General features: G+C 56.0%; 12 protein-coding genes across 12 annotated transcripts; 7 read left to right on the top strand and 5 right to left on the bottom strand.

Moving 5' to 3' along the window:
* Positions 1–712: 712 nt before the first annotated feature.
* Positions 713–2,003, top strand: ACO1O0_002304 (Up-regulated during septation-domain-containing protein; the record flags this gene model as incomplete). The annotated part of the gene is made up of 2 exons (XM_083191776.1): positions 713–1,060; positions 1,119–2,003. The coding sequence occupies 2 exons, from the start codon at positions 713–715 to the stop codon at positions 2,001–2,003; spliced, it is 1,233 nt and encodes a 410-aa protein (XP_083052990.1).
* Positions 2,004–3,792: 1,789 nt separating this feature from the next.
* ACO1O0_002303 (PXA domain-containing protein) lies at positions 3,793–7,023 on the bottom strand (the record flags this gene model as incomplete). Its single annotated transcript, XM_083191775.1, has 2 exons — positions 3,793–6,869; positions 7,020–7,023. The coding sequence occupies 2 exons, from the start codon at positions 7,021–7,023 to the stop codon at positions 3,793–3,795; spliced, it is 3,081 nt and encodes a 1,026-aa protein (XP_083052989.1).
* Positions 7,024–7,776: 753 nt separating this feature from the next.
* Positions 7,777–8,350, top strand: ACO1O0_002302 (transcriptional Coactivator p15-domain-containing protein; the record flags this gene model as incomplete). Its single annotated transcript, XM_083191774.1, has 3 exons — positions 7,777–7,926; positions 7,983–8,087; positions 8,147–8,350. The coding sequence occupies 3 exons, from the start codon at positions 7,777–7,779 to the stop codon at positions 8,348–8,350; spliced, it is 459 nt and encodes a 152-aa protein (XP_083052988.1).
* Positions 8,351–9,573: 1,223 nt separating this feature from the next.
* On the top strand, positions 9,574–11,562 carry ACO1O0_002301 (major facilitator superfamily domain-containing protein; the record flags this gene model as incomplete). The annotated part of the gene is made up of 4 exons (XM_083191773.1): positions 9,574–9,940; positions 9,998–10,097; positions 10,148–10,160; positions 10,219–11,562. 4 exons carry the CDS (start codon positions 9,574–9,576, stop codon positions 11,560–11,562), a joined length of 1,824 nt encoding a protein of 607 aa, XP_083052987.1.
* Positions 11,563–11,789: 227 nt separating this feature from the next.
* Positions 11,790–12,946, bottom strand: ACO1O0_002300 (J domain-containing protein; the record flags this gene model as incomplete). The annotated part of the gene is made up of 2 exons (XM_083191772.1): positions 11,790–12,815; positions 12,902–12,946. 2 exons carry the CDS (start codon positions 12,944–12,946, stop codon positions 11,790–11,792), a joined length of 1,071 nt encoding a protein of 356 aa, XP_083052986.1.
* Positions 12,947–14,425: 1,479 nt separating this feature from the next.
* ACO1O0_002299 (uncharacterized protein) lies at positions 14,426–16,079 on the top strand (the record flags this gene model as incomplete). The annotated part of the gene is made up of 4 exons (XM_083191771.1): positions 14,426–14,483; positions 14,554–15,371; positions 15,431–15,618; positions 15,683–16,079. The coding sequence occupies 4 exons, from the start codon at positions 14,426–14,428 to the stop codon at positions 16,077–16,079; spliced, it is 1,461 nt and encodes a 486-aa protein (XP_083052985.1).
* Positions 16,080–16,246: 167 nt separating this feature from the next.
* ACO1O0_002298 (MFS transporter) lies at positions 16,247–18,059 on the bottom strand (the record flags this gene model as incomplete). The annotated part of the gene is made up of 3 exons (XM_083191770.1): positions 16,247–17,423; positions 17,477–17,772; positions 17,841–18,059. 3 exons carry the CDS (start codon positions 18,057–18,059, stop codon positions 16,247–16,249), a joined length of 1,692 nt encoding a protein of 563 aa, XP_083052984.1.
* Positions 18,060–18,825: 766 nt separating this feature from the next.
* Positions 18,826–19,518, top strand: ACO1O0_002297 (ureidoglycolate lyase; the record flags this gene model as incomplete). Its single annotated transcript, XM_083191769.1, has 1 exon — positions 18,826–19,518. The coding sequence occupies one exon, from the start codon at positions 18,826–18,828 to the stop codon at positions 19,516–19,518; it is 693 nt and encodes a 230-aa protein (XP_083052983.1).
* A 353-nt stretch (positions 19,519–19,871) lies between these two features.
* ACO1O0_002296 (ureidoglycolate hydrolase-domain-containing protein) lies at positions 19,872–21,001 on the top strand (the record flags this gene model as incomplete). Its single annotated transcript, XM_083191768.1, has 3 exons — positions 19,872–19,988; positions 20,081–20,324; positions 20,442–21,001. 3 exons carry the CDS (start codon positions 19,872–19,874, stop codon positions 20,999–21,001), a joined length of 921 nt encoding a protein of 306 aa, XP_083052982.1.
* A 364-nt stretch (positions 21,002–21,365) lies between these two features.
* RPL44 (60S ribosomal protein eL42) lies at positions 21,366–22,155 on the bottom strand (the record flags this gene model as incomplete). The annotated part of the gene is made up of 3 exons (XM_083191767.1): positions 21,366–21,405; positions 21,477–21,754; positions 22,153–22,155. 3 exons carry the CDS (start codon positions 22,153–22,155, stop codon positions 21,366–21,368), a joined length of 321 nt encoding a protein of 106 aa, XP_083052981.1.
* Positions 22,156–22,509: 354 nt separating this feature from the next.
* Positions 22,510–23,588, top strand: ACO1O0_002294 (coatomer subunit epsilon; the record flags this gene model as incomplete). The annotated part of the gene is made up of 4 exons (XM_083191766.1): positions 22,510–22,903; positions 22,972–23,114; positions 23,183–23,421; positions 23,480–23,588. The coding sequence occupies 4 exons, from the start codon at positions 22,510–22,512 to the stop codon at positions 23,586–23,588; spliced, it is 885 nt and encodes a 294-aa protein (XP_083052980.1).
* Positions 23,589–25,863: 2,275 nt separating this feature from the next.
* On the bottom strand, positions 25,864–26,408 carry MBF1 (multiprotein-bridging factor 1; the record flags this gene model as incomplete). Its single annotated transcript, XM_083191765.1, has 2 exons — positions 25,864–26,169; positions 26,247–26,408. The coding sequence occupies 2 exons, from the start codon at positions 26,406–26,408 to the stop codon at positions 25,864–25,866; spliced, it is 468 nt and encodes a 155-aa protein (XP_083052979.1).
* Positions 26,409–27,884: the final 1,476 nt, after the last annotated feature.

Raw genomic sequence — 27,884 nt, 5'->3', positions numbered from 1 at the left:
AACTTGGGCCATTACCCAGAAAGATGACAGGACCGAAAAGCCAAGTCCGGCATCCTCGCTGAAAGCCAAAATTAGCCAACATAGCATTGTTCGGCGGCGCAAAGTCAGCGTACCGGACCTCGGCCCTATGACAACTGTTCAGGAGGTTCCTCTGGACTCCCGTATGCCTTGAACAATCGATTCAGATAACTCGTTTAGCTGATAATTTGCAGCGACTATCCCAGGCCATCCACCGCTCCATGAGCGTTCTGCCAGCGCACCTGCAGATCATCACCACCACCGGCCGCCAGGTGGCTCATTCTTTCTGGAGGCTGATGGGAATGACGAAGATTATCTATCAGAGGCTGTAAAAGACGGTCCCCCGCCTTGTTCGCCTAAACAATTTCACCCAATTTCACCGAAACAGCTCGCCCCATTGGTTATCCCTCAGCCCCCCTCGAAACCTCCTCAGCTTATCCCCCGGCGACCTGTCCCTCACACACGGTCCGGGAGCGTGCCGAGAGATATCTCAAAGGCATCCAGAAACGGAGGATCCCCATACACGCGCACGCCATACACACCATCGACCTCCTTAACGGATCTAAGCACTCCTCGCACGGCAGTTACAAATACAGCATCTAGTGTGACGCTTCCGACTCCCATCTCTGCCCCCGCTTTAGACTCACATCGCTTCTCACCCACCCCTTGGGAGGGACGTTCAACCACTCCGACCATGGCAGGTCGCTCCATGACGCCTCAGCCTGTTGGGAGCCAACGGATTGCGACTCCAGTAGGCCATCGAAGGGGGGTGTCAGAATCCTCCAATATCATGGATAGGGGACGGCCGCGGAAGAGGACAGACACCTCCCAGATCAACGGTCCTCAGCCAATTAGGTGCGATGTGAGCGCAGCCAAGAGCTCTGAGCGGAAGGCATTTGAGGAGCTCCCAATCGGATTCAGGCCGAAGAGTGTGATGGCTAGTGTAGGTCGGGAGGAAATTGCCTATTTGCACAAGCAGGCATATGGTCAAGCTGAGCACTTTGAGGTTCTCAAGAAGACAGACGTGGAGGCTCTGTCAAAGGTGAGGGCATCCCCGGTTATCTACATATAATTCGAATCCACCGCTCACAGACAATCAGGAGCTTCGTCGTCTTGACGAGCGCACAGAGTACCTTCGCCGGACACACGCTTCACTTCGTGCCGGCCGCCGAAACCTCCAATCACGCATTTGCCAATTCCTCCGTTCTCCTCGCATGGCAAAGTTTAGCAGCGAGTCTATGCTCAAGCAAGAAGAGGCCCTCGCCGAACTTGATGCCTCTATTGACGATTGGGTCACCAAGCTCGAGATGGCAGAAAACCGCCGTACCAGGGTGCGACAGAAACTGCTCGAACACGTCGCAGCAGCAGCTATCCTGGCCATGCCTGATGCTACCACCGCCGCAAGCAAGTCACTGCAGCAGGCTGTGGGGATCCAGGGCTCTCCGAATGTCCGCGACATCTCAACACCACCGCGCTCACCAACAAAACAGGGGACATACTCATCCACGCGCACAGCCACTAGCTCTCCATCGCCCCAGAGAGTGGTAGCGCAAGTCCCAAGCACTATACTGGAGAATCCCATTGGTGAAGAGGCCGCGGCCCATGACGAGGGCAAATTGGCCTCACGATCAGTTTCTATGAAGCACGGCGGGGTTGAGAGCATTCGCATCTATGCTGGCGATGATATCGCCACGCTCCTTGCGGATGTCGAAAATGAGATTTCTCGCATAAGCCAGGACATGGCCGACCCCTTTACGGTCCAAGCGCTGTCCAGTCCGAAGCGCAAGGAGGTCCACCGGCAGCGAAGCCACGAGTTGCTGAGCGGATTTACCAGTGACCAGCGACCGGAAACACCCCCGAAGCAGGATCTCCATCGCCCTATCCCAGACTCTCCTCCGGCGCCCCCTCCGCCCATCAAGGACTTTCCGCCGAGAAATCCAGCCCCTCAGGGAGAACTGCTGTCCCGCGCTGTCTTCAAGCCATGAGATGCAGAGCTCGGCAATGAGATGTCCGAATGTCACCCACCCACATATTGCCACCCCTTTAATGATAATGTCTTGTTATTTCCTTCTCTATTTACACTTACATGCCCGAATATTTACACGAGTTATTGAAGGACTTCGGGCCCCTGTTGAAAAGTGCCAAGTCCAGGTAGCATCTCCATATACCACGGCCCCTTCCGCTACACAATATGACGGTCTATTCTTACGCGATTACGAAAAGCACAGTACCAGTCTTCTATGCTGCCATTTCATTACGTATATCAACAATTCAATATACCCTGTTAATCTTTTATCATCACCTTGGTGGGTGTCATCTGCACCTTTATCTCATCCGGTGTTTGGGACATGGGGGCGGGCTATGGAAGAAGGCGATTAGTTTGCATCAAAATCGACGCCATCTAACAACTGAGAAAATGAGATGGCCCCTGCTTACGCATGGAGCACTGTTCACAGCTTCTCGAACGCGTTGTGTTAAGGCCGTGTATGTCGGCCGGCTGAGCCTGAAACGATACCATTGGGTCCACCATCTGCAGTTCAATACGAGTACTCCGTACATACATTATTAGTATCCGGCCATCTTAGGCAAGTGGCTACGCACGATCACTACATTTACGACTAGGGAGACTCATAGATCATGAGGTTCTTCTTGCGCACATAGACCACCCGCGGTCAATGCAGAGGCAAAGGATTGCTCTGCTGTTGCTGCACTACAACACCGGCACGGCATCTTCTAATAATATCGGCGTGGGGAGCCCGATGCACGTCACAGCACGTGTGGCTGTTATGTCTTTGAGCTTCTACTTCCAGAAGTTCTGGGCGTCGATGCCAAGGCGCTGACCCAGGGTGATCCCTCCCCAGCAGCGGCGTCGAAGACCGACTTACATACTAGAAGTAGCGTCCGTAGATGATAGGATATGTCCTCCGAACAACTGCCGTCACACGTGTTGCGGTGTTGGTGCCATAATGTGCTCCTTAGCGTGTTATTCATGTATGTCATGACTCGGACTCTGTGCTTCGCATGCACGGACTCAGCCTTGACGGCCGATCCCCCACAATTGGAGTTGGAGTCACCACCGTTGCCACGTTGTTTGATAAAGGGGGGTTGCGATCTCGCCTCACAGTTGCGCCCAAGGTTGATCCTCCCAGGCTGTTGATCACCCAATCCTCCTGGCGAACTTGGTGGCGTGTGTGTATGTAGGATAATGCTACTCGTACGGTGTCTGCATCCTGCACGTCGGTGCCCTCGTGCGTCGTACGCAGGTGGTATCGGTTATAACCTCGGGAGGATTCACTACTGCTACATGACGTACATGTATTCCCACTGAACAGGGCGCGGGAACTCGACCAAGCCAAGGTACTCCTTTCTTCCTTCGGTCACCCAGAGGGCCCTCCCTCGCAGGGTTGATCCATGAGTCGAGATCGGTCCCTGACATCGTGCCTTATACCTATATTGTATGATGCAAAAGTGGGGCAATCTAGTGTGGGCGGAGAGACAAGCAAAGAACTAACAGCTTTGCCTTGTGGCATGACTTTGACAAGAAGAAATATGGGCATCCCAGAGCCCCCTTTGATTACATATAGCGTACTGTATCAATGCTAGTTCAACACAAAAATTTAAGAACCATTCGAAGATGAGCACGCTTTCCTTTCGTACTCCGCAGGTATTCCCCCGGAGTGTCGTCATTAACCGCCTAATGAGCCCAGTTTACACCTCCTCATATCTCACAGGTTTCATGAAACCATAGCGTCGCACGGTCCTCTCTTGGAAAATTCAGTGCGTGATGACCCTCACTAGCTGCAGGATGATCCCAAAGACCAGGCCTCGGGCGACCTCCTCGATCTGCAGACAATCGAAGACGCGCCCGAGCGCCTCGCCCGTCGCCGCCTGGCCCATGACGCCCATCAGGGCAGCAGGGACGCCGCTGCGGATCAGCAGCCGTCGGGCCTTGATGCGCAGCTGCTCCTTCTCCTCGGCCGTCATTTCAGCCGGCCACGCTGCGCGCTCCTGCTCTGTGGGCATCGTGTTCTCGCGGATCTTGCGCAGGTGCCCGGCGATCCCCGCGTCCGACGTGTGCGTGTCGAGAACTGACGTCTGGATGAGGTTCTGCACCGTCAACAGGGATGGGTTACCGGGGCGCAGGAGGAAGGACTTGGCCGCCGTGAGCAGCGTCCTGCGGATATTCCATGCGGACGACAGCGTGTACGTTTCAGTGATGACGGCAAACAGAAGCTCGACGGCCACGCGAGTCTCCGACTCGGAGAGCTGCGAGTACTGTCGGGCTGGCTTGGGAAGCCCCCTTTTCCCACTCAGCGCAGTCCTTGGAGACGTGGCCGTGTTTGGCGAGGATGCGGATTGGCGACCCTCTGGCACGGCTGACATAGTGTCGGTCCGTGCATAGCCATCCACGTTACTCCCAGGATATTCGTAGTCATCTGGCATCTCGTCCGGGTTTGGCGGGAGCTTGAGGTTGTCAAGGCTCGCGGACGACGGCGAGCGCAAGGGGGCCAGACTGGAGGTCCTGCTATGCTCCCTGCTAGCCCGAGCGCTTCCAGGCCCGGAAGCGAAAGAGTCCATTCGTTCTGTACGCCCAGGTCGGAAGTAGTCGCTATCGGCATCACCTTGTTGTGACTGATAGCTCGGCCTTCTATCCATCGGAGCTATCTTGCCTGGCTGTTGAGAGACGATGGAAGATCTCTGGCTATCTATGCTAGCCCGTTCGGATCTAGCAGGTGACTTCGAATCCATGCGTGGTGGCGTAGATATCGACAAACGACTCGAATTGGCGGTTGTGAGGTCCAAGGACTGGCTTGTAGACTTCCTGGACAAGCCGGCAAAGTTGCCAAAAACGCCCTGAACGCCGCCAACGAGTGTCTTGCCGCTTTCCATGGCACCCTTGGGGCCAACGGAGAGGACATCAAGCATGTTCTTCCCGACCGTCTCCCAATCAAATGATTTTGACTCGCCGTGAGTATGCCCTTGAGACTTTTCCAGGAAGCGCTTCATGCCTTCACTCTCGGCCAGAGACAGATACCAGCATGCATCGCGGAGGTATCGCTCCAGTTCGCCCCGGAGCGACTCCCTAGTATGAATCTTCCAGGATGGAAGCTCTTTATGGAGTTCTGTGAACGCGATCGCGCCAGACACGGCAGCTATCCGCCGCAGGATCTCGTGGAGGGTCTCAAAGTCCGAGTACCTTCTCACAATCATCCATCCAGGATAAAACGTGGAACTCGGCTCAACTTGGATCAGGTAGTCCCAGTTGGGCTTGTTGCGAATCCTTCCCTTGTCCATTGTCGTGTCGTCGTGAAGAGTAAAAGAGGCATTGTGGAGAGTCAAGGGTGGCTTTTTCGCCGGCGTCTCATCGGTGGCGTTCTCAGCTATTGTCTGCGGCTGTATCTGGTCGAAGCTGGTGAAGTGCGAGCTGCCTGATTTTCGCGGTGAAGAGCCTTGGCTAGCTGGATCCGCACTTGACAGCGGCGTTGCTGGAGTAGGGAAGGCCTCGCTCCTCGTCGAAGCACCATCTGTGGAACTTGAAGTGGGGAAGCTCTTACGCGCTGACGACTTCGATGTCGGTGATGTCTCGCCCGAAGTCGTTGTCTTGTCGCCCTTGTCGCGGCTGTCTGTCTTCGCATGGGTGGTCACCGGCTGCTCCGACGAATGCCGAATCGTCGATGCTCGCTCTCGTCGTCGCTCGTCCGCCGCGATCATGGCGTTGATCTTCTTCATCTCTTCCATGGCAACCTCCATCTCCTCATCTGCCTTACTGAGTTTCTTCTTGTGCCCCTGGGCGCCCTTGGCGCGGGTTCGGTCGGCCTCCATACTTCCCCTCGCAGGCTTGGCGATGCCAATGTTGCCCACGTTGCCATCCATATCCGCAAAGGTGTTGGCCGAGTCACGTCCGGTCTGCATGCCCACATCGATGGCCTGGTTCAAATCAGGTTCACCAGCCTCCAAGAGATAGACGATCCAGCCATTGATCCACTCGGGCTTGCTGCAGGTCCATAGCGCGTTCTCAAGTACCGAGTTGGCCAAAATCTCACGTAGAAACATGCGCGCGGGATCGCAATTGTGCGAGTTACGCTCTAGGAAGCGCAATAGGTCCTCGGCAACCATCCTAAACTTTGTGCTCTGCTGGTTTTGGTTCAACAGGTTGTTCAGGTGGCAGTCTGGGTGCGATGCCCGATAGTTATATACGGCATCGACGGCCGACATGTTGGAATCGGGAGGCAGATCCGCGAACGCCGATGCTAGCTCCGACATGAAGACAATGACCATGGATGACGAGTTGGTCAGCAGGTCGAGAAACGCGTCGGCGGGTCGTTTGCGGTAGAGGTGATTGGAGATGGCGAGGAAATAGGACGTGAGCGTCTTGCGGCACGCGAGCGGGAAAGAATGGTCGTGTGGTATGATGGGACTGTACCACCACTTGACATAGTCCCTTATGATGGCGTCGATGAGCCCGCCCAGAGCCTCGCGCGTCTCGGGGCGGAACTCATCGAGGGCCTTGAGCGTGAGTTGCTCGTCATTGTCGTCATTAGTATTCTGGTCTTTCTTGATATTCGTTGCCTCAAGCTGTAGCCTCTCGAGGATGTCTATGCCCTTCTCGCCCCTGACGATGCGGGAAACTTCTGGATTGCTCGCTTCCCATGTAATGAATCCCAGAATTCCGGCCAAAGCACCGATAAGTATCAATGCCACGCGGCCGAGTATCATGTAAAGGACAGCAGATGCGCCCACAGCTATTCCAGCGAGCGTTGTTGGGGTCGCGGTGGAAGCGAATTGAAGCGCTTTCGTCGCGAGGGCAGGCTCAGAGTCGTTTGTAGGTGTCGGAGGCGTCGGAGGCGACGCTGATGGGTTCGATTGGGCATCCACCAAGGGACAATTGTGGTCTTGGTTTGCTGCGGATGCATCCGCGCCGATGCCCGAAGCATCATGACGGCGATGCGACTCCGGGAGCGCGCTGGATGCGAGCGCGTCGTCGCTTGGGGTCGTTAAACTCATTGGGGCAGCTCGTCCTCGGGAACCCCGGTCCAACTCCCTTAGCACGGATCGGTGCAACGAACATAGGGTGGAACCATAACAATAGGTGGCGCTATGGTAACGAATCGAGAAGAGCGGGTTTCGATTCGGAAGTAATTAACTTGGTCGTTATCGTCAGGTCGTTAAATAGCTTAGAAAAGGGAAAACCGAAATTGAAGTTGTCGAGTTTCTGGTTTCGTCTGCCAACCCCGTTCCAGATATCGTTCAGGGGCTAGTCTGATGAGCAGCGGGCCCTCCACCAACGACGGCCAACAACCAGTTGCTTGCACTGCTAACTCTGCGAAAGCTCAACCTGGACCCTTGGAATGGCGCAAGCTCGACTACCCACTGAAAATTGGGGTCGGCTCTTTTGGTACCATCGCAATGCAGATGTGCTCTAATAGCTGTCGAGGTGGTTAACCAAAAATTAAAAAATAACGGGAGCCCAATTGGTCCAAGCCATAATCTTCGGCAGCCATGCGGAAAAGATGCTTTGGTGTGCCGACCAGTACAGATATAGGTCACGTGAGTTGGCGTTCGACAGACCCCACATACAATAAGCTCCACTTGCTTCTCGACGCGTCTCACCAGGAGCTCAGGTATCTTACCTCGACTTCCATTGATCAAGCCCCTCCCTCTCTGCCCCCGACAGCTGGTCTTGGGCTCGTGTAACCAAACAATTCGTATTTCGGGTCCGACGATACCCCCATCGATAGCACGGTCGACGCAACCACCATGGGACGATCCGCCAAGAAGCGCTCCGCGAGCATGGTTGAAGATTCAGACGACGAAGCGCCGTCTGCCCCTTCCATCAAAAAGACCAAGAGCGCAGCTTCAGCGGCTCCGCCAGCCGGGAAGGATGATGAGGGAAACCCCTACTGGGAGGTAGGACCATAACTCATCCCCAAACACCCTCCCCCATCGTTCTGAGATTGGCGTAGTTATCGAACAAGCGTCGAGTCGGCGTATCCGAGTTCAAGAGCATGTGCTTCATCAATGTTCGCGAGTACTACGAAAAAGACGGCAAGACTCTTCCTGGAAAGAAGGTGAGAACGAAAGATCACCCATCTCTTGTTGTTCCTGGCGAAATCCCTGACTCGGGCAGGGCATCTCCCTCTCCATCGAACAATATGTGGCACTCCTGAAGGCTGTGCCTGGTATCAATGCTACCCTTCGCGAGCTTGGCCACACTGTCGATGGCCTGGAAAACACTACCGACGAAACTCCCGAGGCGATCCAGCCCAAGAAAGAGAAGTCGAAACCCACCAAGGCGAACATCGATGCTACGAGCGACGAGGACAGCGCCTAGAAGGAATCGACTGGTCACTCGAAGAAGAAGAAGAAGAGGAAGTCAGACATGAGAGTGCTTGAATGCCCATGTCCGCAAGATCTCGACCAGGTTATCAAGCGACGTAACAAACGATAAGGCGTACCCGCTGCGGCCACATGGGCCCAGGGCGTATTCGGGGCATATGATATGGCCCTAGGGGGTTGTACAATATAATGAGTTATGAGCGGATCTGGACCTCGGATCTCCATGTATTGCTAAAATTGCAGTCAAAAGGGACTCGATTTGTACTCGTACACGAAATGGGAATTCTGACGACTTACCATAGGCGCTCAGGATCCGTACAAAGAGCGGACCAAGGCTGTGGGGCACAGCCTTGGTTAGCTGCCTTGGAAATTGCCTTGGATGCCCACAAGTATGCGGAAATTGCTCTCAGATACTATCGGAAGCCAGAAAGCCTCCTCAGCGGCTAAACGAAATCGACTGATAGATGAAGGCAATTGGGAAGAATGGCGTTTACAAGACGGGTTCCGCGGGCCCGACATCAAATGTAGGAGTATTACGGATACACAGTAAATGATGCGTCCAGCGCAGAAGCGCAGACCGCGGATTCCATACGTGTGCCAAGACCCATTGCCCCCTGACGCAGCCCCTTGTACGTAACCGCCCCACCACGCACACCTCCAGGCGCGAGCCCTCCAGAGTCCACTGAGCCGCTGACCAGTAACCGCTGGCCAGTAACCACTGGCCACTGTGTGTCTCTAACAACCAGCCGCCGGCTCTTCGCCCTAGAGGGGCGCAGCTGAGGGATTGCCATTCGTCAAACGCGCTCCAATTGTCCATTCCTCCCTATTACTACATTTATGACTTGTCCTCCCCTGCGATTGCCTTGATCTCATCATCCACGCCTTGTTGCTTCGAGTCGTTGCCATCGTTTTCAAGAGTCTTTCCTTTTCATCGTCGTGCATGTTGCCCATCCGATGGCTGAACAGTTGCTTCCGTCATCACCTCCCTTCTTGGATTCTTCACTTTGAGTTTCATCAGCCACCCTGCTGCTGACATCCTTTGCGGACCCTAGCAGTTGAGGTCCGAACCATCACTATTTATCCTTCTATAATCTAGAGCGCCCAGCGTTTCCTTCAAATCAGCAACAGCGTTTTTTTTCCCCTTTAGCAAAAAGCAGAGCGGCTAGATTGTCCAACGCTTTCTACCCAACCTCCAAGGCCACCCCAACCCTCATCACCATGCTTGGCTGGGGAACAGGATCTCGCCGCGAGACGGTGAACGACTATCTTGGAGTCCTGGTACCTCTTGAACAGGCACACAATTACAGCCATTCATCCAAGAAGGGAAGGGCTCAGTTTGACGAACGGGATTATGTTGTCGACGAGGACATTGAGGCACGGCTCACTGATGCCGAGAGAGAGGATGGAGATGCAAGGGCCAGTACCGACGAGATTGACGGCCTCAACTCTACCAAGGAAGAAGATAGCGATGAGGCCCAAGGGATGTTGAAGACGCATGCTGGCGAGTACACCATCGAAGGGTTACGAGCTGAGATGAGGAAAGGGCAGGGGGGGGGTCCCCATGGGACGTGGACGAGCTATGAGAGTGAGCTGCCCCGAACCAGATCCATGGGCGCCCAACGCGTGTGCTAACGGCTGTTAGTAAAATCCAAGCTCGTCAGCAAAGCCATTGAGGATATTGGCATGGGCTCATACAACTGGCAGCTGTTTGTTCTCTGCGGTTTTGGGTGGTTCGCAGACAAGTAAGTCCCACCGACCTGCCAATTGCAAGCAGTCACTAACATGAGGGCAGTCTCTGGTTACAAGTGAGCAGACCTGGTCCAATTTGATCTCTGTCGTGTGATGCTGACATCGGATACGCAGGGAGCGTCCCTGACCTTACCATCCCTCTCCGCTGAGTTTGGCATCTCTGAAAAGGACGTTCGGTACACGACGAGCGCCTTGTTCTTCGGTCTCGCGGTAGGAAGCTTCTCCTGGGGCATTGGCTCAGACTTTGTCGGCCGCCGCTTCCCGTTCAACATGACCCTCTTGGTCGCCAGCCTCTTCGGCATCATGTCCGCCTATGCGCAGACCTGGGGCTGGGTCTGCTTCTTCTACGCCGCGTTAGGCTCTGGCGTGGGCGGCAGTCTCCCGGTTGACGGAGCCTTGTTCATGGAGTTTCTCCCAGACGCATCCAGCTCCCTGCTGACTATGCTTTCCGTGTGGTGGCCCATCGGCCAACTCGTTTCCTCGCTTGCTGCATGGTACTTTGTTGCCCTGTGGCCGGTGAACCAAGGCTGGCGCTACCTGATGGTGACGATCGGCATTATCACATTTGCCATGTTTGTCATCCGGTTCTTCGTCTTCCGCCTGTTTGAGTCGCCCAAGTTCCTCTTGAACAAGGGCCGCCAGGACGAGGCCGTTGCCGTCATCCACGGGATTGCCTACAAGAACAACACCAGGACGTGGTTGACATCGGAGATTCTCGATCTGGTTGCAGGTGACGACATGGCCGTTCCGCCCTCCGAGGAGGTCCCTAAGAGGTCCTTCAATGCATTTAGCGCGAAACTCGGCAAATTCTCCAGCAGCAAGGTCAAAGATCTGTTCAAGACGAGGGCGCTCGGCATGTCGACTATTCTCATCTGGTGGGCTTGGGCCACCATCGGCATGGGATATCCCCTGTTCAACGCCTTCCTTCCTCAGTATTTCGCCCGGTACACCGAAGGAGACTCTAATATGCAGTCCGAGACCTCCCACATCTCCGGGGAGACATACCGGAACTATGCTATTACGTCCATCTGTGGTGTCCCCGGCAGCATTCTTGCCGCTTGGCTCGTGGAGAAAAACTCTCGTTTCTTCGGACGCAAGGGTACGCTTGCCTTGTCCACCCTCGTCTCGGCCGTCTTCCTCTTTGCCTTTGTAGTCTGGGGCACGTCGTCGACGATGCAGCTCATCTTCTCTTGCATCAGCGCATTTTCCCAAAACATCATGTACGGCGTGCTCTATGCCTACACGCCCGAGATCTTCCCCACACCTGTCCGCGGTGCGGGCACGGGTGTCGCGAGTTTCCTGAACAGAGTCACAGGGCTGCTCGCCCCGATCCTGGCGGCCACCGTCCCTGGCGACGCCGCCGCCACCCCCATCTACATGTCTGCGGTGCTCATCTTCCTGGCCTTTGTTGGCATCTGCTATATCCCTATAGAGACGCGCGGCGCACAGAGGCTATAGATGGGTTTGTTTTTTCCTTCATCCGCGATGGTGGTACGGTTTTAGATCACTTGAGCGACAATTCTGGGCATAGACGGGGATGCACGATACGGGTTGCGTACCTTTGGTACATTTGATATAAGTCTTCTTGGATATTGTTGGTATTATAAAGCTCTTAATCGTTTGGGGTATTTACATAGATCTTTCATGGTAATCAAATAACGGCTGTTATGAGAAGCTTTTCTCTTTCATCTATTTCCCTTGGCTCCCGCGGGAGCATCAATCCTTCTCCTCCGGAACGACGAGCCCAGCGCATCCCGGACCATGGGATCTGCGCGGATCGTGTTCTGGACCAGCCACTCCCTCATCTTGCCCTGGAGGTTCGACGTGGCCTCACTGTCACCCTTGTACGGCGCCGTCTCCATCTCCATCAGCCGCGCCGCGTCGACGTCGAGCTGCCTCGCCACGCCCTCCAGCCGGTCAAGCCCCTGCCTCAGGGCCTTGTCGTCGTCGTCGGGCGACGCGGCCTTGTCCCCGCCGCGCAGGTGGGCGGCCAGCAGGGGCCCCACCTGCGAGAGCGCAATGTAGACGGTGATGGTGATCTTGCGCGCCAGGGTGATGATCTGGAAGGGCAGGTACGGCGGGTGCGACGACGCGCGCGTGACGACGGCGTTGAGGGCGTCGAGGAGGAGCGGGAAGCGCGGGCGCGTGGCGGCGTGGACCTCGAAGGTGAAGAGGGCGACGAGGATGAGCCAGCGGTAGAACTTGCCAAAGTCCATGTAGCCGAACAGGCCGAGGACGTACATGGAGGCGGCGGCGACGACGTAGTGGGGGAGGATGCCCTGGAGGACGCCATGGGAAACGTAGTCGCGGATCGTCTTGCAGCGCTGCCAGCGGTTGACGTCCGGGCCGAAGCGCTCGTAGGCGAAGCGGCGGGCGGCGTCCTGCAGGGTCTCGCTGGCGGTCTTGAGGTGCATGAAGTAGGAGGCGGAGGCGGCCTCGTCGGAGGAAGGGCCCGTCTTGTCCGGGTGGTGCAGGGCGGCCAGGCGGCGGAAGCGCGACTTTATCTCGCGGTCGGCGGCAGAAGGGCTGACGCCCAGGTCGGCGTAGAAGGACGATGCCTGGCGGATGTCGTGGTCGGCCTCGTAGATGGTGTAGGCGAGGTAGAGGGTGACAACGAGGATGTGGATGACGCGACGGTGGGTGTTGTAGCGCGCGGAGCCCGGCGCGGGCTTGGGGTCGCCGGCGCGGATTGTAAGGCCATAGTAGATCGTCTGGATCCAAGAGGTTGCGAGCTGTTGCGGCAGGCTTATGGTTAGTTACCTTGGTGGCTTGGGGGGGGGGGAAGGCGACGACGTACGTTGGGTAGAAAGGCCCAGCCCATCATAGACAGGAAGTTAGACATGCTGGGCAACGGTGAAACATCCCCCAGGCCAGATAATTCCTTCAAGTTTCGGAGCAAGCAGTGGCAGGATCTGGGGGTGGTTGAGGAGAAATTTTATGTTAGGTGGAAGTTCATGGTCCGCAGTGCCGGTAACGGTGATGCGCGTGGCGAGGTTTGGATCACTGAGGATGTGGACAGTTTGACAGTTGGAGGGGCGCCACAAGAGGCAACAACGCTAACAACCGGCAGATCTCCAATGCACAGGCCCGTCACCCTGCACCATGATTCACGCAACGTCACTCACCCTCCAAGTTCCTTATTTCTAGAATCCAGGATCACTGGTTGGCTGGAAGACCTCCCCTCCCAATTGTGCTTCCCGTTTTGACGTTTTCAATGGCAGAATAAACTCCTCCTCCAACTCCCAAGCACAGACCAAGACATCTCGGCTCAAAGCTGCGAACAGCAAACAGCCGAGACAGAGGCACAAGGCGAGACTTGGCCATAAATACCGCCCCGGGTGAGTCATGTATGTCATATATTTGCAGCTGGGTTTTAGGGACGCTGCAGAGGTCTTTGATGCCTAGCTGTCTTTGAACGGGTTGCCTTTATAGACACGTGAGATATCACACCGGAGGCCTCATGGGCGGTCAAGCGGGACGGGCTGCATACTACTACGAGTACTACACCTCCATTGTGTGCGGTGTAATGGAGCAACAAGGGTCAGGGACGTCCAGGCGTCAGAGGACCGGATCAACGAGACACCTTAATATGCAGAGTACTCGTAATACATGCAAGCCCAAAGCAAGGTATTGGCTGCCTGCGGCCAGAGCTTGGAGCCTTCAAGCTTTGTTTTAACCTTTCTAGCCGAAGCCAAGTCCCATGGACCCCTGGTTTTAGGCCCGAGTCAGTTGCTCGTCTGGCGAATGGGGTTCTAGACTTTTCCAAAGTTGGGAGGACGGAGCAGGTGGGTTCTTGTCTGCGCGTGGCAGGCTAGGCAGTTGGAGGCCTGGTGGTGCAGGCGTGTATCGTATCGATGAGGTCGGAGGGAGCCGAGTTGCGATACTACAATGTAGCAGTAGTATGTACGTGCGTGCGTAGATGTGTACTCCGTACAAAAGCTCATCCAGGAACCCGTCAAGTGGGAGAGTCGACGTCCCGCCGTGGCAGCCGTTGTTGGCGTGTTTGCGAGTGACGGGAATGTGGGCGACAGCCTACGAGTACGTGTACAGGATGCTTGAGCGACGGGTTGCCTCCCACCGGATCTGCTAATTTGTTGGCGGGACCACCAGTGACCAGATTACCAGTCACACAGCAAAAACGCGGGACACGCCAAGCCAAGCCTCATGCTCCCCCCCAGCTGATAACCTCCGTCTATCCGCTCCTCGAGCTTTGCGCCCAGACTCGACCGTCGCTCCCTCGTTATATTCACTCATTTGGAACCCTCAACCGCAGATGGCCTCTTAATCTCCTCGCCCCTCGCTGAGCAGAGCTGCTGGAGGGATGCTGTTCAAGCGTTTGCGGTTCGCGGCACTGGCTGCTACTGCTGCTACTACGACAGGTGAGCGGGCGCTCGCCTGGACTCGAGTCGCATCGACATGGAACAGAGACTGACTGCTTTCCCCTACCAGCCTTGATCCCCTCTGTCCTCGCCCGCGACACCACCGACGACACCAGGCCCAACCAGTCCACCTTCTTCAACGAAGACCGCGCCCTGGGCTTCGCCTTCTCCGTCCCCGAAGACAACGAGGACCAATTCTACTTCACCCTGCGTGTCCACCGCAGCCATGCCTGGGGTGCCGTCGGCCTTGGCGCCGAAGACATGCCCGGTGCCTTGTACCTGATGGTCTACGACAACCGCGACCAGAGCAACGTCACCTTCTCCCCGCGCCTGTCCTACGGCTACTACGAGCCGGCCTACCACAAGGACTTTGAGTACGAGATACTCGAGGGTTCCGGCATCTACGACGACCACATGGTCGCCATGGGCCGGTGCCTGCGCAACTGTCTCACCTGGCCCCATCGCGGCACCAACGGCGGCAAGATTGATGTCAACTCAACCTCCGAGAAGGGGATCTACGCCCTGGGCCCGATCGAGGGCTTCGCGAGCAACAACCCCGCTGAGAGTCTCAAGTTCCATGTCCAGTACGGCTCCTTCTACATGGACATGTCCAAGGCGCACGGGGCCACTGGCCCTCCCGTCCTCACCGACACCTCGATAAGCGACGGCGCCCGCTTGGACCAACAATACGTTCGCAAGGCCGATGTCATGTCCACCATGCATGCCGTGTGCATGGTCCTGGCCATTGTGCTGCTGATGCCCCTGGGAGCCGTCATGATCAGGCTCGGCGGCTGGGTCAAGTGGCATGCCTACAACCAGACGGTTGCCATGGTCCTCGTTCTGGTGGGCTTTGGAGTGGGTATTGCAACGAGCTACCGATACCAAAGGGTGAGTTTACGCCGTCCGCTGAATCGTGCCAGGATATGGCGGTCTGACCCCGATTCCAGTCTCGAGGTTTCGACACCTACCACCAGATCCTGGGTTACTTCATTACGTTTTTCATCCTGGGCCAGTTCCTGCTCGGCTTCTTTCACCATAGGCAGTACCGGCAGACACAGACGCCGACATTGTACGGCAAGATTCATCTCTGGCTGGGGAGACTGATCCTGTTGCTTGGCATTATGAATGGCTTCTTGTACGTGCTTCCCTTCCCCGCGGATACTGCCACTCTGTGCAAGGAGCTGACTGTCCCCTTCAAGCGGGTTCACGTTTGCCCTGAACCGGCGCTACGGCATCATCCTCGCTGCCCTCGTCATCTTCATGTGCTTTGCCATCTTCGTCACCATAGTAGGCCGGCGATGGCTCAACTACGTTCGCATGCGCCACGGCGCTCAGCTCGGGAGCGGTCAGAGGTCCCCCTACAACCGTCCCTCCCCCGTCGGCTCGCAAGACCGTCCAGGATACTGGCAAGGAGGCTCTTCGCCTCGAGGCCACGATTACCCCGCGGAGCCTCCCCCGCGGTACGAGCCCCCGCAGCAGAACATAGGGCTACGGCAGGTGATACCGGGGCTGCGGAGGTCGGAGGCGCAGCCACAAGATCGGCGGCCAGGGCAGCCGGGTTGGGACAGCCCGCAAGCGCCTAGGGAGCTCGTCTGAGGTGGAGTTTTGGATCTTATATTGTTTTTGGTTTAGCACCATGGTATTTTTGTCTCCCGACACACGAGTGCAATGACTCCTGTCTTCTCCCATATAATGTGATAATGAACAGGCTCAGCGAATTCCTTGGTTATCATTACTTTTTATTCTCTCCTCTCAACTATTCATCAGTCCTCCTCATCTCCTTCGAGCCAAATCTCGTGTCCGTCTCCCTCTCTCACCAGCAGACTAGCCAGACAGCCGCAGACGGCTACGCCACTCAGACACCACCAGACAAGGCCGATATAGCCCGCATTCAGACCGATGCCGTACACGAATCCGCCAATCATCGGCCCGATCGTCCGCGCCCCGCTGCTCACGCTCTGGCCCAGGCCGTGGACGGTCCCCAGCACACTAGGGTGCGGCGAGCAGTTGTTGACGAGGATGGTCTGGGCGGGGAGGGCAAAGGTGCGGCCCAGGACCTGGACGAGCAGGACGCCGAGGAGGGAGGCCCAGACGGCGGCGCCGGTCTTGGCGTGAGGCGGGTCGGCGGCGCTGGGCACGACGGACAGGTACGGCACGAGGAAGTAGGTGAGGGGGAAGCACAGCAGGAAGAGGCGCCAGGAGCGAATGGTGCCGAGGCGCGCCGAGATGCGCGGGTACAGGAACAGCTGCAGGTTGATGCCGATGACGCCCAGGACGGCCATGGCGGCGCCGACGGACTGCGGCTGCAGGCCGAGGCCGCCGGTGAAGCGGAAGGGCAGGCGCGTGGCGTGGTCGGAGCGGGAGGGGTCGTAGACGGGCGTGGAGAGGAAGACGAACCACAGGGAGTTGAAGGTGCCGATGTGGAAGGTCATGAGGAACTGGGCGAAGAGGGTGAGGACGACGTTGCGGGTGAGGATCCGGCGGAAGGGGAGGCGCTGGGTGAAGCGTTTTGCGTGGGGCTTCCTGGTCGTCGCGGTGTCGTCGGGGGCGAGCTCGACGACTACATCGTCCTCCTCATCGTTGGTAGGGAGGGATGAGTAGTCATGGCGGCGGCCGCGGAGGAGGACGGCCAGCTTGCGTCCCACGCGGATGCCGAGGTCGGGGCGGTCTGCATCGCGGATGGAGTCGAGCGTCTCCTGGAGGCCGAGCCAGACAGCGGCAGCGGCCCCAAAGAGGAAGAAGAAGCTGAGAATGTTGGGCGTGGCGTAGGGGAACTTCTCGAAGAAAGAGATGCCGCCAAAGAGGCTCGGATAGCTCCCAGCAGGGTCGGAGAGGATGCCACCAAGCATGGGGCCGATGATGACGCCAACGTTGAAGGTCATGGGGAGGAGCAAGAAGGCGCGCGACTGGTATTTCTTCTCTCTGATGATTTCGCTGATCCTGCAAAACATAGGTAAGTATACAGGGAGTTCAAGACAGCGGGTGGTGCATACATGGTGCGCATGACGCCAATGTTGCCATTAGTAGCACCGCCGAGAGTGCGGAAGGCGAGTGCCTGCCAGAAGGATGTGGAGAATCCAAAACCTAGGCAGGACAAGCTGGTGCCAATGAGGCCGATGAGGAGGACCGACTTGCGGCCAACACGGCGCGAGTCGGCGATGCGGCCCCAGAGCATGGCGGTGAGGAACTGGGCTCCCATGAAGCTGGCATGCAGGACGCCGGCCTGGCTAGAGATGGTCGAGTCTGGCAGGGACGGGTCGAACCATTTGAGCTGGTAGAAGAGATATGCCTACATTGTCTGCGAGTTAGCACGAGTATGCACCCAAGGGTTAATCCGTCTGTGAAAGGATTCTTCACCTGGAGGGAGGTCTGGACCAAGGGCTCGCTCAGACGGGCGAGGGTGATGATGATGAGCTGGCGCTTCTGGGGCAGTTCTCTCCACGCAATGGGCTTCTTGCTGTCTTCCTCCTTAGTCTCGCGCAGGGCTCGTTCCGGGTCATCCTCATTGTCCGTCAAGGCACCGATCAGGCCCCCCTCGGTATGTCGGGATGCCTCTCCCAGGTCATCGTTGGGCATGTCTAGCTCATCATTGTATCGATCCAGCTCAGCATCTCCTTCTCTACTTCTATCATGCCTCATCTAGACCTTTTTTTTTTGTCCCCCAAGGCAAATCTGAGGCTCCAACAGACTCCGCTCTTCGGAGTCTGGGGAAGCTATACTGGCGTTGTGATCGAGAGGCGGTGGAGTCTGGTGGCCAGGGACACTGTGGGTGAAAGGTGGCGCAAGGGACGAGGCTAAGGTCCACGACAGATAATGTGAAGGATGGAATGCGAGGATGACAAGTAGAGAATCGAGAAGTGAGAACCTGGAAGGCAACATCCCTATCGCCCTCATACATCGTTCCCGAGCGCATTTCCGGTGCAGAATTGCCACTCCACGCAGGCTGGCAGCACAGTGCGGGGAATCCGCCTGGCCCCCAATTCCAGCGCTTATTCGCAGAACGTTGAATGGTGCAATACTGCCTGTTAATTGTTCATGGTGCCGTCTCACCCGCGGGAACACATCACCATTAATATCCCGTCTGTCTTGCCGCGGGAGCAGAGCCATTCAGCGTCTCAGAAAGCCATCAGATGTCGTGAGATTGAAGGGACGAAGCTATTTTTGTTTCGTGTCCGTACAGATACACATACTCTGCAACGTGCTAATATGGCCGGTTGGCTGGCTTCACACTGTCCTCTGCTCCAGCCTCCGAAGTCCGGCTCGGCTCCGGTTTGAATCTCATATCACCACCACCGTTGACCACGGAGAGCTCCGAGATCGTCAATCCGAGTCGGTGCCCATAATGTCCGTGACGGTTGAGATTGGGAAACTCGACATCCAGGTCACGGCCCAGCCGCTGACCAAGGAGGCCTTTGCTCCCTTTGGCGATGTCATCGCCAACCCTCGGCCCCATGTCCATCCCGCGGCCTTTTCCACCCACGCCGACTCGCTCCCGCCGAATGCAATCTCGGCCAACCAAGGTACTGCTATTCAGTACCGCGATCTCAGCAGCATCAAGAACCTCTACTCGCAGGCCCCCAGCCGGCGGAGCAGCCCCAAGATGAGCATGTTCGTCTGCGCGGCCAGGGAGCTTCAGCCCTCCCCCACAGGCCCAGGGTCAACCTTCAACGTCAACATCATGGAGCGCCACCCCTTCACTACTCAGACCTTCACCCCCATCTCATCGTCCGCGTCAAAGTACCTCGTCATTGTTGCCCCCAGTCTTGCCCCCAGCCCCAAGGACGCCAGCTTTCCGGTGCCGACTGGTGATGGCCTACCCGGGAGGGGACTTCCCGACGTGCTAGGACTGAAGGCATTTGTCGCAGAGAGCAACCAGGCCGTGACATACGGGGCTGGCACGTGGCACTCACCCATGGTGACCTTGGGAGAGCCGGGGACGGTATTGGATTTTGTCGTCTTTCAGTTTGCCAGTGGTGAAGCGATAGAGGACTGTCAATTCGCCGAGTTGGATTTGGGGCTAAGAAGCAAAGCATAAACATCAGCATTCCACAGCGAAAACACCACACCGGTGAATCCATGATACATGCATGTTAGACATTTACTGTATTTCACACTCTTCAAGAAATGACCACGAGAATTTGTATTACCCCACCCACAGCGAGTCTTCCATGTCCCATTCTTAGTGAGCTGATATGCAACTACGTATTAATAAGCCACGTATTCGTAGTTTTGGTCTACTACTATGAAACATGAAGCTTGGCACGGCATCAACGACGTCAACGACGCCAATACGACTCCTCAGAGCCTTGAATAAGAAGCCATGAGTTCCCAGATTTAGCCCCTGTTGATTCCAACTCATGCCAGAGGCGCGCGAATCTGTCTGCTACCATGGAAGACTCGACTGCCACAAATACCCAAAACAAACTGGAGGACCTCTCTGGCATTGTCTTGCAGCCTGGGGAGAACCCTTATGCTGCCTTCATCAACGCCTGCAGCAATGACAATGTAACTCCAACACCCTCACTTCTCTAAATCAGTCGACAGCTGCATCTCCCGTCTCGTTGCATTAGAGAGCCACTGCTGATCTAAGACATTAGAAAGAGATACAGACCCTCTACAATGCTCACCGGGTCAGGCGCAATGCCCAGCAGAAGGAGAAGTTCCTGTCCCCAGGCTTTAAAGAGCTCTCCATCGATCAGTACCTTCTGAGGCTGGAGCGCCCAACCATCCAGCCGGGCTTCCAGGACGAGAGGCATTGCCTGGTCTTCTGGTCGAGACCACCCGAGCACATCATTCGCCTCGCCACGCACCTGCAGAACCTGCTCAAGGCAAAGGCTCCAGGTGGGTGACAAGGCATCATGTCTGTTGATCTTAAAGAGGAGAGTGACGGAGCTAACTGGCAGTGTTGAGATGTGTGGTTGATGCCCACGTACAGAATGCACCTTACTACTCTGGAAGTGGCCTTCTCCAAGACCCCTGAGGAAATCAGCTCGCTTCTGTCCACTCTCCGGCCGGCCATCCCCTCCATTGTCAACTACACCCACACGCGACGCTCGAGGCTCGTCAGGCCCATGATATCCTACGACCTGTCCGCCTTTGCCGTCTCCTTCCTCCCTGCCGCTGGTGAACCCTTCGTCTCCCCGGCCCCCATGGACCCCGACACCGCGGAAGATGTCGTGCAGGGCGACGAGTACACGTACCACCACGTCCGGCGGGACGTCTTTGACATGGTGCAGGGCACGGGGCTCGAGGTTGGTTCGCGGTACCAGGTCCCCAGCGCGCACATCACTCTTGGGAGGTATCTGAGCCAGGACGACCACGACACCCCGGAGAAGAGGCGGGCGTGGATCCAGGCCATTGACGAGATCAACGCGTGGCTGGAGAGGGAGGTCTGGGATAAGGCGGACGGCGATTTCATAGGGGAGTGGATGGTGGGCCAGGAGAGGGGGATGGATGCTAGGTGCGGGAGATTGTGGTATGGTGGTGGCCGGTCCATCATGGGTGGGGAGGGATACTAGACCTAGGTAGATGGAGACCCCCCCCATAGACACGGCATACATGACAAGGTGACGGCGTCAACAGATGTTCATGGAACATGATTTATTCGTTAACCATTTTCATTGAAGGCCAACCCCTTCTCTGTGGCGCGAACAGAGGGGTTCTCGTCAGAGGGCCGGTAGGATTGGATGTCTCCGCCCCCGTGAGGTTCCCGTAGAAGCAATGACGACCGACCCAGATTCGTGAGGGATATCGAATTTTTATTCATTCCCTATGAACCATTTCCTCAACCGAGGATTTGTACCCCTCTTCGCCAGTGTCCATGATGCCCATATGCCGCAAGGAGAAGCACGTACGTGCAGTGACCCAAACTCAACAACACATTTAGAACACCAGAGCCGCACCCTTCGTCTTCTTGTCGCCACTGTAGTAGGCTGGTTAGCAAAGTCCCCAGCAACGATCACGCCGCCGGCGGCGGGTCGGACGACGACGTACCCCAGCTCGAAATGCTTGCAACGCTTCAGGGCCAGCTGGCACTTGGTCTTGCACTTAACACATTCCAGACGCAGCACGACCTTCTTGGTGGTCTTGGCCTTCTTGTGGAAGACGGGCTTGGTCTGACCACCGTAACCGGACTGCTTGCGGTCGTATCGGCGCTTTCCCTGGGCGAACAGCGAGGCCTTGCCAGCCTTGTACTGGGTGACCTTGTGCTGGGTGTGCTTGCGGCACTCCCGGCCCTTGCAGTAGGTGTTACGGGTCTTGGGAATGTTGACCTGTGGGAAGAACATCAAAAGTCAGCCTCCTCGTCCATGTACGATGATGGTAGGCAAGGTGAGTTGGCCTCGTCGATTCGCGCGCTTCAGGATCGATGGTTTTTATCGGGCCGCACAAGATGGGTGTCGAGGCTGGAGATTTCGCATTCGAGCAGGCGGCGTGGTCCATTGCCCCATTTCCAATCCCTTCCCAAGCCTGCCGAGTTGCGTTGGGGATCCCTTCCCCTTCCCCGCCGCTGTGGAAGAGTTTGAGTCCAACGTTCCGAGGTCGCGTTGGAGGGTCGTCGAAGGTGTGTGCAGCCGCAGGATAGAACCATCGATCGCTGAAGACAATCGCTCGTCGTCGAAAACATCTGCGTGACCAAGGTATCGTGAGGCTGGGGGTGCATTCGACTTACCATCTTGGCGACTGTGTGCGGGTGCCGTCTTTGGGTGTTTGGTGATGCGAAGTTCCGGAGTCAGAGCGAAATTTGGGTGGTTTTGATCATTTCTCTGCTTTGTGGGCAGCTAGGGTCGGCCACCATGCCCGATTGGAGAAATTGTGGCTCACGCGTGCCCACCAGCCACATCCTGTCTCCTGCCCTTGCTACGCCACACCTCTTCACCGTCAGCCACCCAGGTCGGTGACGCTTGGGCCACCCCAGTAAGGGGACCCCACCATTCAACTCTCGGCGGGTCAAGCAGCATCGCAACAAGGTGTTCTCTGTGAGAGTGAACCCGACTCCCCCAGACGAAGCTCCACGAACACCGCAACCATGGATCCCTATTCCGCAGAGGGCGAATTGATCAACATACACAACCACTTTCACCAGGGCCAGTACCAGGAGGTGATCGACTTCGACACATCCTCGTTTTCCCCCGAGAATGCCCTTCCCGCCAAGGTCCTCGTCCTGAGGGCTCGCATCGCCCTCGGCCAGGCCGAGGACGTCCTCGCCGAGGTCAAGGGGGAGGCGGAGCCCGAGCTTGAGGCTGTCGGCGCCCTGGCCGAGTCGCAGCTGGGCAAGACCGATTCGGCCGTCGCCACGGTCGAGAAGCTGGCCGCGGCCTCGCCCGACAATGTCACGGTGCAGATTGTTGGCGGGACGGTCCTCCAGGCTGCTGGCAAGTCGGAGGAGGCGCTAGCTCTGCTGACACAGCACCAGGGAAGCCGTGAGTTGCTTCATGCGCCGTCCGTGGCTTTTGTAATACCGGGAGAAGCTAACATGAGGCTGGGACAGTGGACGCGGTCGCCCTGATTGTGCAAATCCACCTTTCGCAGAACCGAACCGACCTCGCTCTGAAGGAAGTCACAGCTGCTAGGAGGTGGTCTCAGGATAGCCTTCTTGTTAACCTGGCCGAGTCGTGGGTTGCTCTCAGGGTGGTGAGTTGCGCAGCGCCCCTTTTTGTCACCACCTTATAGCCCCTTTTTTGTTGCTGACTCCATTACAGGGCGGCGAGAAGTATCAGCAGGCATTCTACGTCTTTGAGGAGCTAGCGCAGGCCCCTGCCACGTCGTCGATATGGAGTCTAGTCTCCCAGGCTGTCTGCGAGCTGCATCTCGGCCGGTTAGAGGAGTCCCAGGCGGCTCTGGAGCAGGCGTTGGGCAAGGACCCCCAGTATGCCGAGGCCATTGCCAACATGCTTGTCCTGACCGTCATCTCCGGCCAGGACCCCGAGGAGCTGATTGAGTATGTTGCATTTTGTGTCCGGGAGTCTTTGTAACTGCTGCTAACCCGCGCTGTCTAGGTCGCTCAAGAAGGTGAATCCGAACCACCGATTCCTGGCGGATCTGGAAGAGAAGAGCGAGCTTTTTGACAAGGCTGCGACCAAGTACAAGGCGAAGGTGTCGGCGTAGGGCGATTTGATAGCGGTGCGTGCACGAGTATCACGATTGGCGCATGTTCATTAGAGGAATGATGATATTTTTACATTAAAAATCGCAACTGGCCTCCGCTTGCCAGATTTTTCAATTGGCCACGCTATCTTACACAAACTTTCTTGCTAAAAACCCGTTGATGTTGGGCGTGGTGGCGCCGTGAGTTAAACCTGAGCTGCCGCTTGAGCGGGACTTAGGATCTCCTGCGAGTCTCTCGGTCCATCTTCATCGAAGAACGCGTCCAGTTCCGATATCTTCTCCTCTGTGCTTAAGAGTCGCTTCCGCCGGGTCATTTTCCAGTCCATAGACGAGACACTAGGGCTTGAATGCGTCTGCCAGTCAAGTAGCGACTGCGTGCTTGAATTAGACGGGGCTCTGTCGTCGTTTCGACTGGCCGAATCCCACCATAATGGCGGTGCCCCTCCTATGGGCTGGCAAGCTTCGGCTTGAGAGTGGATGGAGATAATGTCATCCTCGAGCTCCTCGTCGGAAATCCACAGGCAGCCCTGAACGTGCTTCCAGAAAGCGTCGACCTCGTGCGGATGGCGCTGAATGGGCGGTGTGGGATTCGCGAGTGTGGATGAATTTGAGCTCTGGGAAGTTTTTAGGGTATCCTCATTGTCGACTCGAGGCTCTTGGGACTTCTTTTCACCCGGGAGTCGAGAGTCTCCGCGCTCGCGTTTGTTGCAGGAGTCCTTTACTTCTCTCACAGGTAGTCGAGTGGTTGTAAACGACGTTTCTCCACGAATACGCTCATTCAGTAGCTTGTCTTTCGTAGAGGAACCATCGAGGCATCTCCCCAGAGGCATCTCTGTGAAGTATTGTCGATATCGAAGGAGAGTCAGAGAGTATTCCTCCACGCCTGGTGGCATCTGGACGGGCTGCTGTATGACACGGGGGGCCGGGCGGGGAGAGAAGGTGCTCGTGCGCGGCTTGCTCCTAGAAGCCTCTAAAGTCTTTCTTTCAACCGTTGTTGATTTCTGCTTGGAAGATTCGATCCAGGCGATGATGGCTTTGACCGAATTGCCATTGCTTTCTGATGCCGCATCATTCCCCTGGTGGGCTTGGGCAAATGAGGTTTGCGGGCGACCAAGATTAGAAGAAAAACCACTCGTAAGTCCCCTATGCTCCCTTTTACGATTGATGATGCTGTCGCTGCAATCATGTGTGCCAGTCGACGGGCTGGAGGGCTGGTCTACTGCCGCCTCGGGTGCCATGGTGATTGCTGTGAGGGAAGCGATGCTGCGAGGGAGGATTGTTAATTCTGGATGAATAGCACGACCATTTTTAAGTAGAGGAATTGTTACTGGAAAATCTCAAACTGAGAAGGAACTCAGCATTGAGCAACCAGAGAGACAGAGGATGCATAGATGTGAGGCGGAAGTGATCGTGTCTGGGATAGTAATGTCGTAGTTAATGATGAGCCTAGAACACTGACCTACTGATGTGGCCCGGAAGACTGGTGAATGAGTATTTCACAGAACAAAGAATAAAAACGTAACAGTAGACGGCGCCGGTATATGCGTTTTGATGGCGCTTTGAGGAGAACTTACAAGGCATGTGGCGTAAGGAACAAGGACCGGCGTACCCTACGTGTCCAGAAGAATATAACGTCAAACGGGAATCCGTTGATACTGGCCCCAATCATTGAATACCACAGTTTAGGAGCATGGCCGGATCTATATATAGAGGATTGCTAGACCAATGATCGTGGAGTGGTGCCTGACGACAGCACTTTTAAATATCATGACAAGCTTGAGCTGTCTGTCATAAGGCGAATACAATTCTGCCCGATGGCCGTTTAGTACGAAGTAGTAGTTCTTGCTTATACGAGAGTTCCATCTCCGCTATCCCAATGATGAAGAATGTACTTCGTATCTAAAGGGCAGAAGAGGGCAATTCAACATACCTGCTAGTACTTTAGGCGGTAATCAGAATACCTACTAGTACTTACGGCGCGCTGGGTTTTATGTTCAAAATGCTACGGATGAGTTACTGACCGGGCTAGTAAACAGCCATCACAAGATTGTGGCTCAAAGTCTGCACTCTGGTGGACCAGTTGCCACACTGGCGCACCGTCCTGTACCATCTGTAAACGCTGTATTTATGCATACTGTCTATCCATTCCAATGCCCGCACGTCATCAAGTCATGTTGTTCCACCATTCCCAGCCTTGAAGCTTGAAGCATCTTTACCGTTCATCGGCTCGGCGCTGGACCGTTATTTTGTCGTCCATGATTCACCGGAGCAGTGTTCATTTCTTGGCCTTGTTGGGGAACTTGGGGGCACCGATGTCGGCACCACGAAGCTTGACGTTGAGAACGCGCTCCATGGCACTGAGGACCTTCTGGTCAGGCGTGGCGCTGCCCCGCTCGAAGTCGGCCACGACACCCTGGGTCGTGTTGCACTTGGTCGCAAGATCCTTCTGTGTCATCTTGGGCTCCATCTGCTGCCGCGCCGCCGAGATGGCGTCGCCGACTCGCTTGCCGACTGTGTTAGGCTTGATGATGTCGTCGGAGCGATCGACCTTGGTTAGGCGCTGGCCCTCGCCGCTGCCAGTCTGTGAATAGTGGGTTAGCATACCCTCGTCACACTTCATGCATCCCCGGAAGTGGGGTGGGGGAACGGAGGACTTACGGTGTTGGCGCTGCCGTACTTCTTCTCCGTGCCAATGATGCCACCGCTTCGCTGAGCAGCGTTCAAAGCACTCTTTCCGCGAATGACGGTCTCACGCTGAGAGGCACCAGGTCCGCGGACCTTGCTGCCAATCTTGGTGACGGTATCCCAGTCGTCAGACATCTTGCCGGTGCTGTAGTGCGAAAAAGAGGATTTGTTTGTGGTGTATTGGAGGATGTGTCGATGGCAGTTCTCACTGAGGCGTCGTCGAAGGTGTTGTTGATCGCGTGCCTAAAATTTGTGTTGATGGGAGAGATGGCAAATATGAAGCTGGCGTCTCGGGAGTCGATGAAATCGACGCAGCGCCCCCCGGGCACTGACTCAATCGGCGGGGCCGTGCTGGGGCGGTGCGCTGCTGCGCGGGCTGCCTGAGCGCCCCCTGCCCAGCAATGGAATGTGCTAGACAATAGAGGGGGTGTGGGACATCCAGACATGAGGGGCCAAGTGCTGATGACTAAGCTAGGCGCTGTCAGGTACGAGCACGGATGCGGATGGCCCTGCAGAAACACCTTGTGAACAAACGTCATGTTAGCAGGTGTGTACCTACATAAGCATCATTTTCGCTCAACATAGCACATACGACCATACCCAGTGGAAAATACGGGATCCCGTCCGCTCTCCCAGAGTCAAGCCGCTGAGGGGCTGATTAGTAGTTGGGTCGGTGACGACCAGCGAATACCGGCTGTTGTATGTTTTTTTGGCTTTTTATTATTATGGGATGAAGGAATCTCATGATATAAGTCGGGTTAATTGCTCAACCAAGCACATACGACCATACCTAGTGGAAAATACGGGATCCCGTCCGCTCTCCCAGAGTCAAGCCGCTAAGGGGCTGATTAGTAGTTGGGTCGGTGACGACCAGCGAATACCGGCTGTTGTATGTTTACTTTTTTACCTTTTTATTTTTTTATTTTTTTATTTTTTACTTTTTAATCACCCGACAAGCTTGACTTCATGATTACGCACCACATCCGACTATACCTAGTAGAAACTACGGGATCCCGCAACTTCTTGTACTAATTAACCGCAGTCTTGATCTTTTATGTCTAGATTAGGCTCACATTAGGGGCTTCTACTGAGACTGAGAGTAAGTACACTCTATGTCCTCAGAATCAGCACAACGGGTACACTTCTTCGACTTCGAACTAGGTCATATAATGCAAGGAGCGCCCGCTTCCACGCAAGAGTCGCATCGACCTTTGGATATCTCCAAGTGGTTTTTTTCATCGTGCCCCCCTTCGCCGAATATACACGTCCACATTTGACACAAGGCTCTTTGGGGGCCTCGGCACGGCGCGGATGACTTTGTCCCTCGCACATCTTCTTGTTCTTGATACAACAATTGCATCGTTCCGATGGGGCGTTTACAAAAATGCAAGGCTCACCTGCCAATTGACATGCTTGGCAGCGTTCTTTAAAAGGTCGCATATGTTTTGGCAATTCTTGTCGGTGACAAGCCCGACCACATTGGTCACAAGTCACAAGATCGGGTTTGCGAAGATGTGTGTGGGAGAAGCCGGAGCAGTCCAACTGAGTGTAGTACAACGCCGACATTTGCTCGAACCCCCTCCTGACTTTGTGTAAGCTTTAAGTGCTTTG

Source organism: Amphichorda felina, assembly GCF_050947745.1.
Source record: "Amphichorda felina strain 45539 chromosome Unknown scaffold_2, whole genome shotgun sequence".
Lineage (NCBI taxonomy): Eukaryota > Fungi > Ascomycota > Sordariomycetes > Hypocreales > Bionectriaceae > Amphichorda > Amphichorda felina.
The sequence above is the reverse complement of the archived record's forward strand: the minus strand, read 5'-3'. Positions and strand labels throughout refer to the sequence as shown.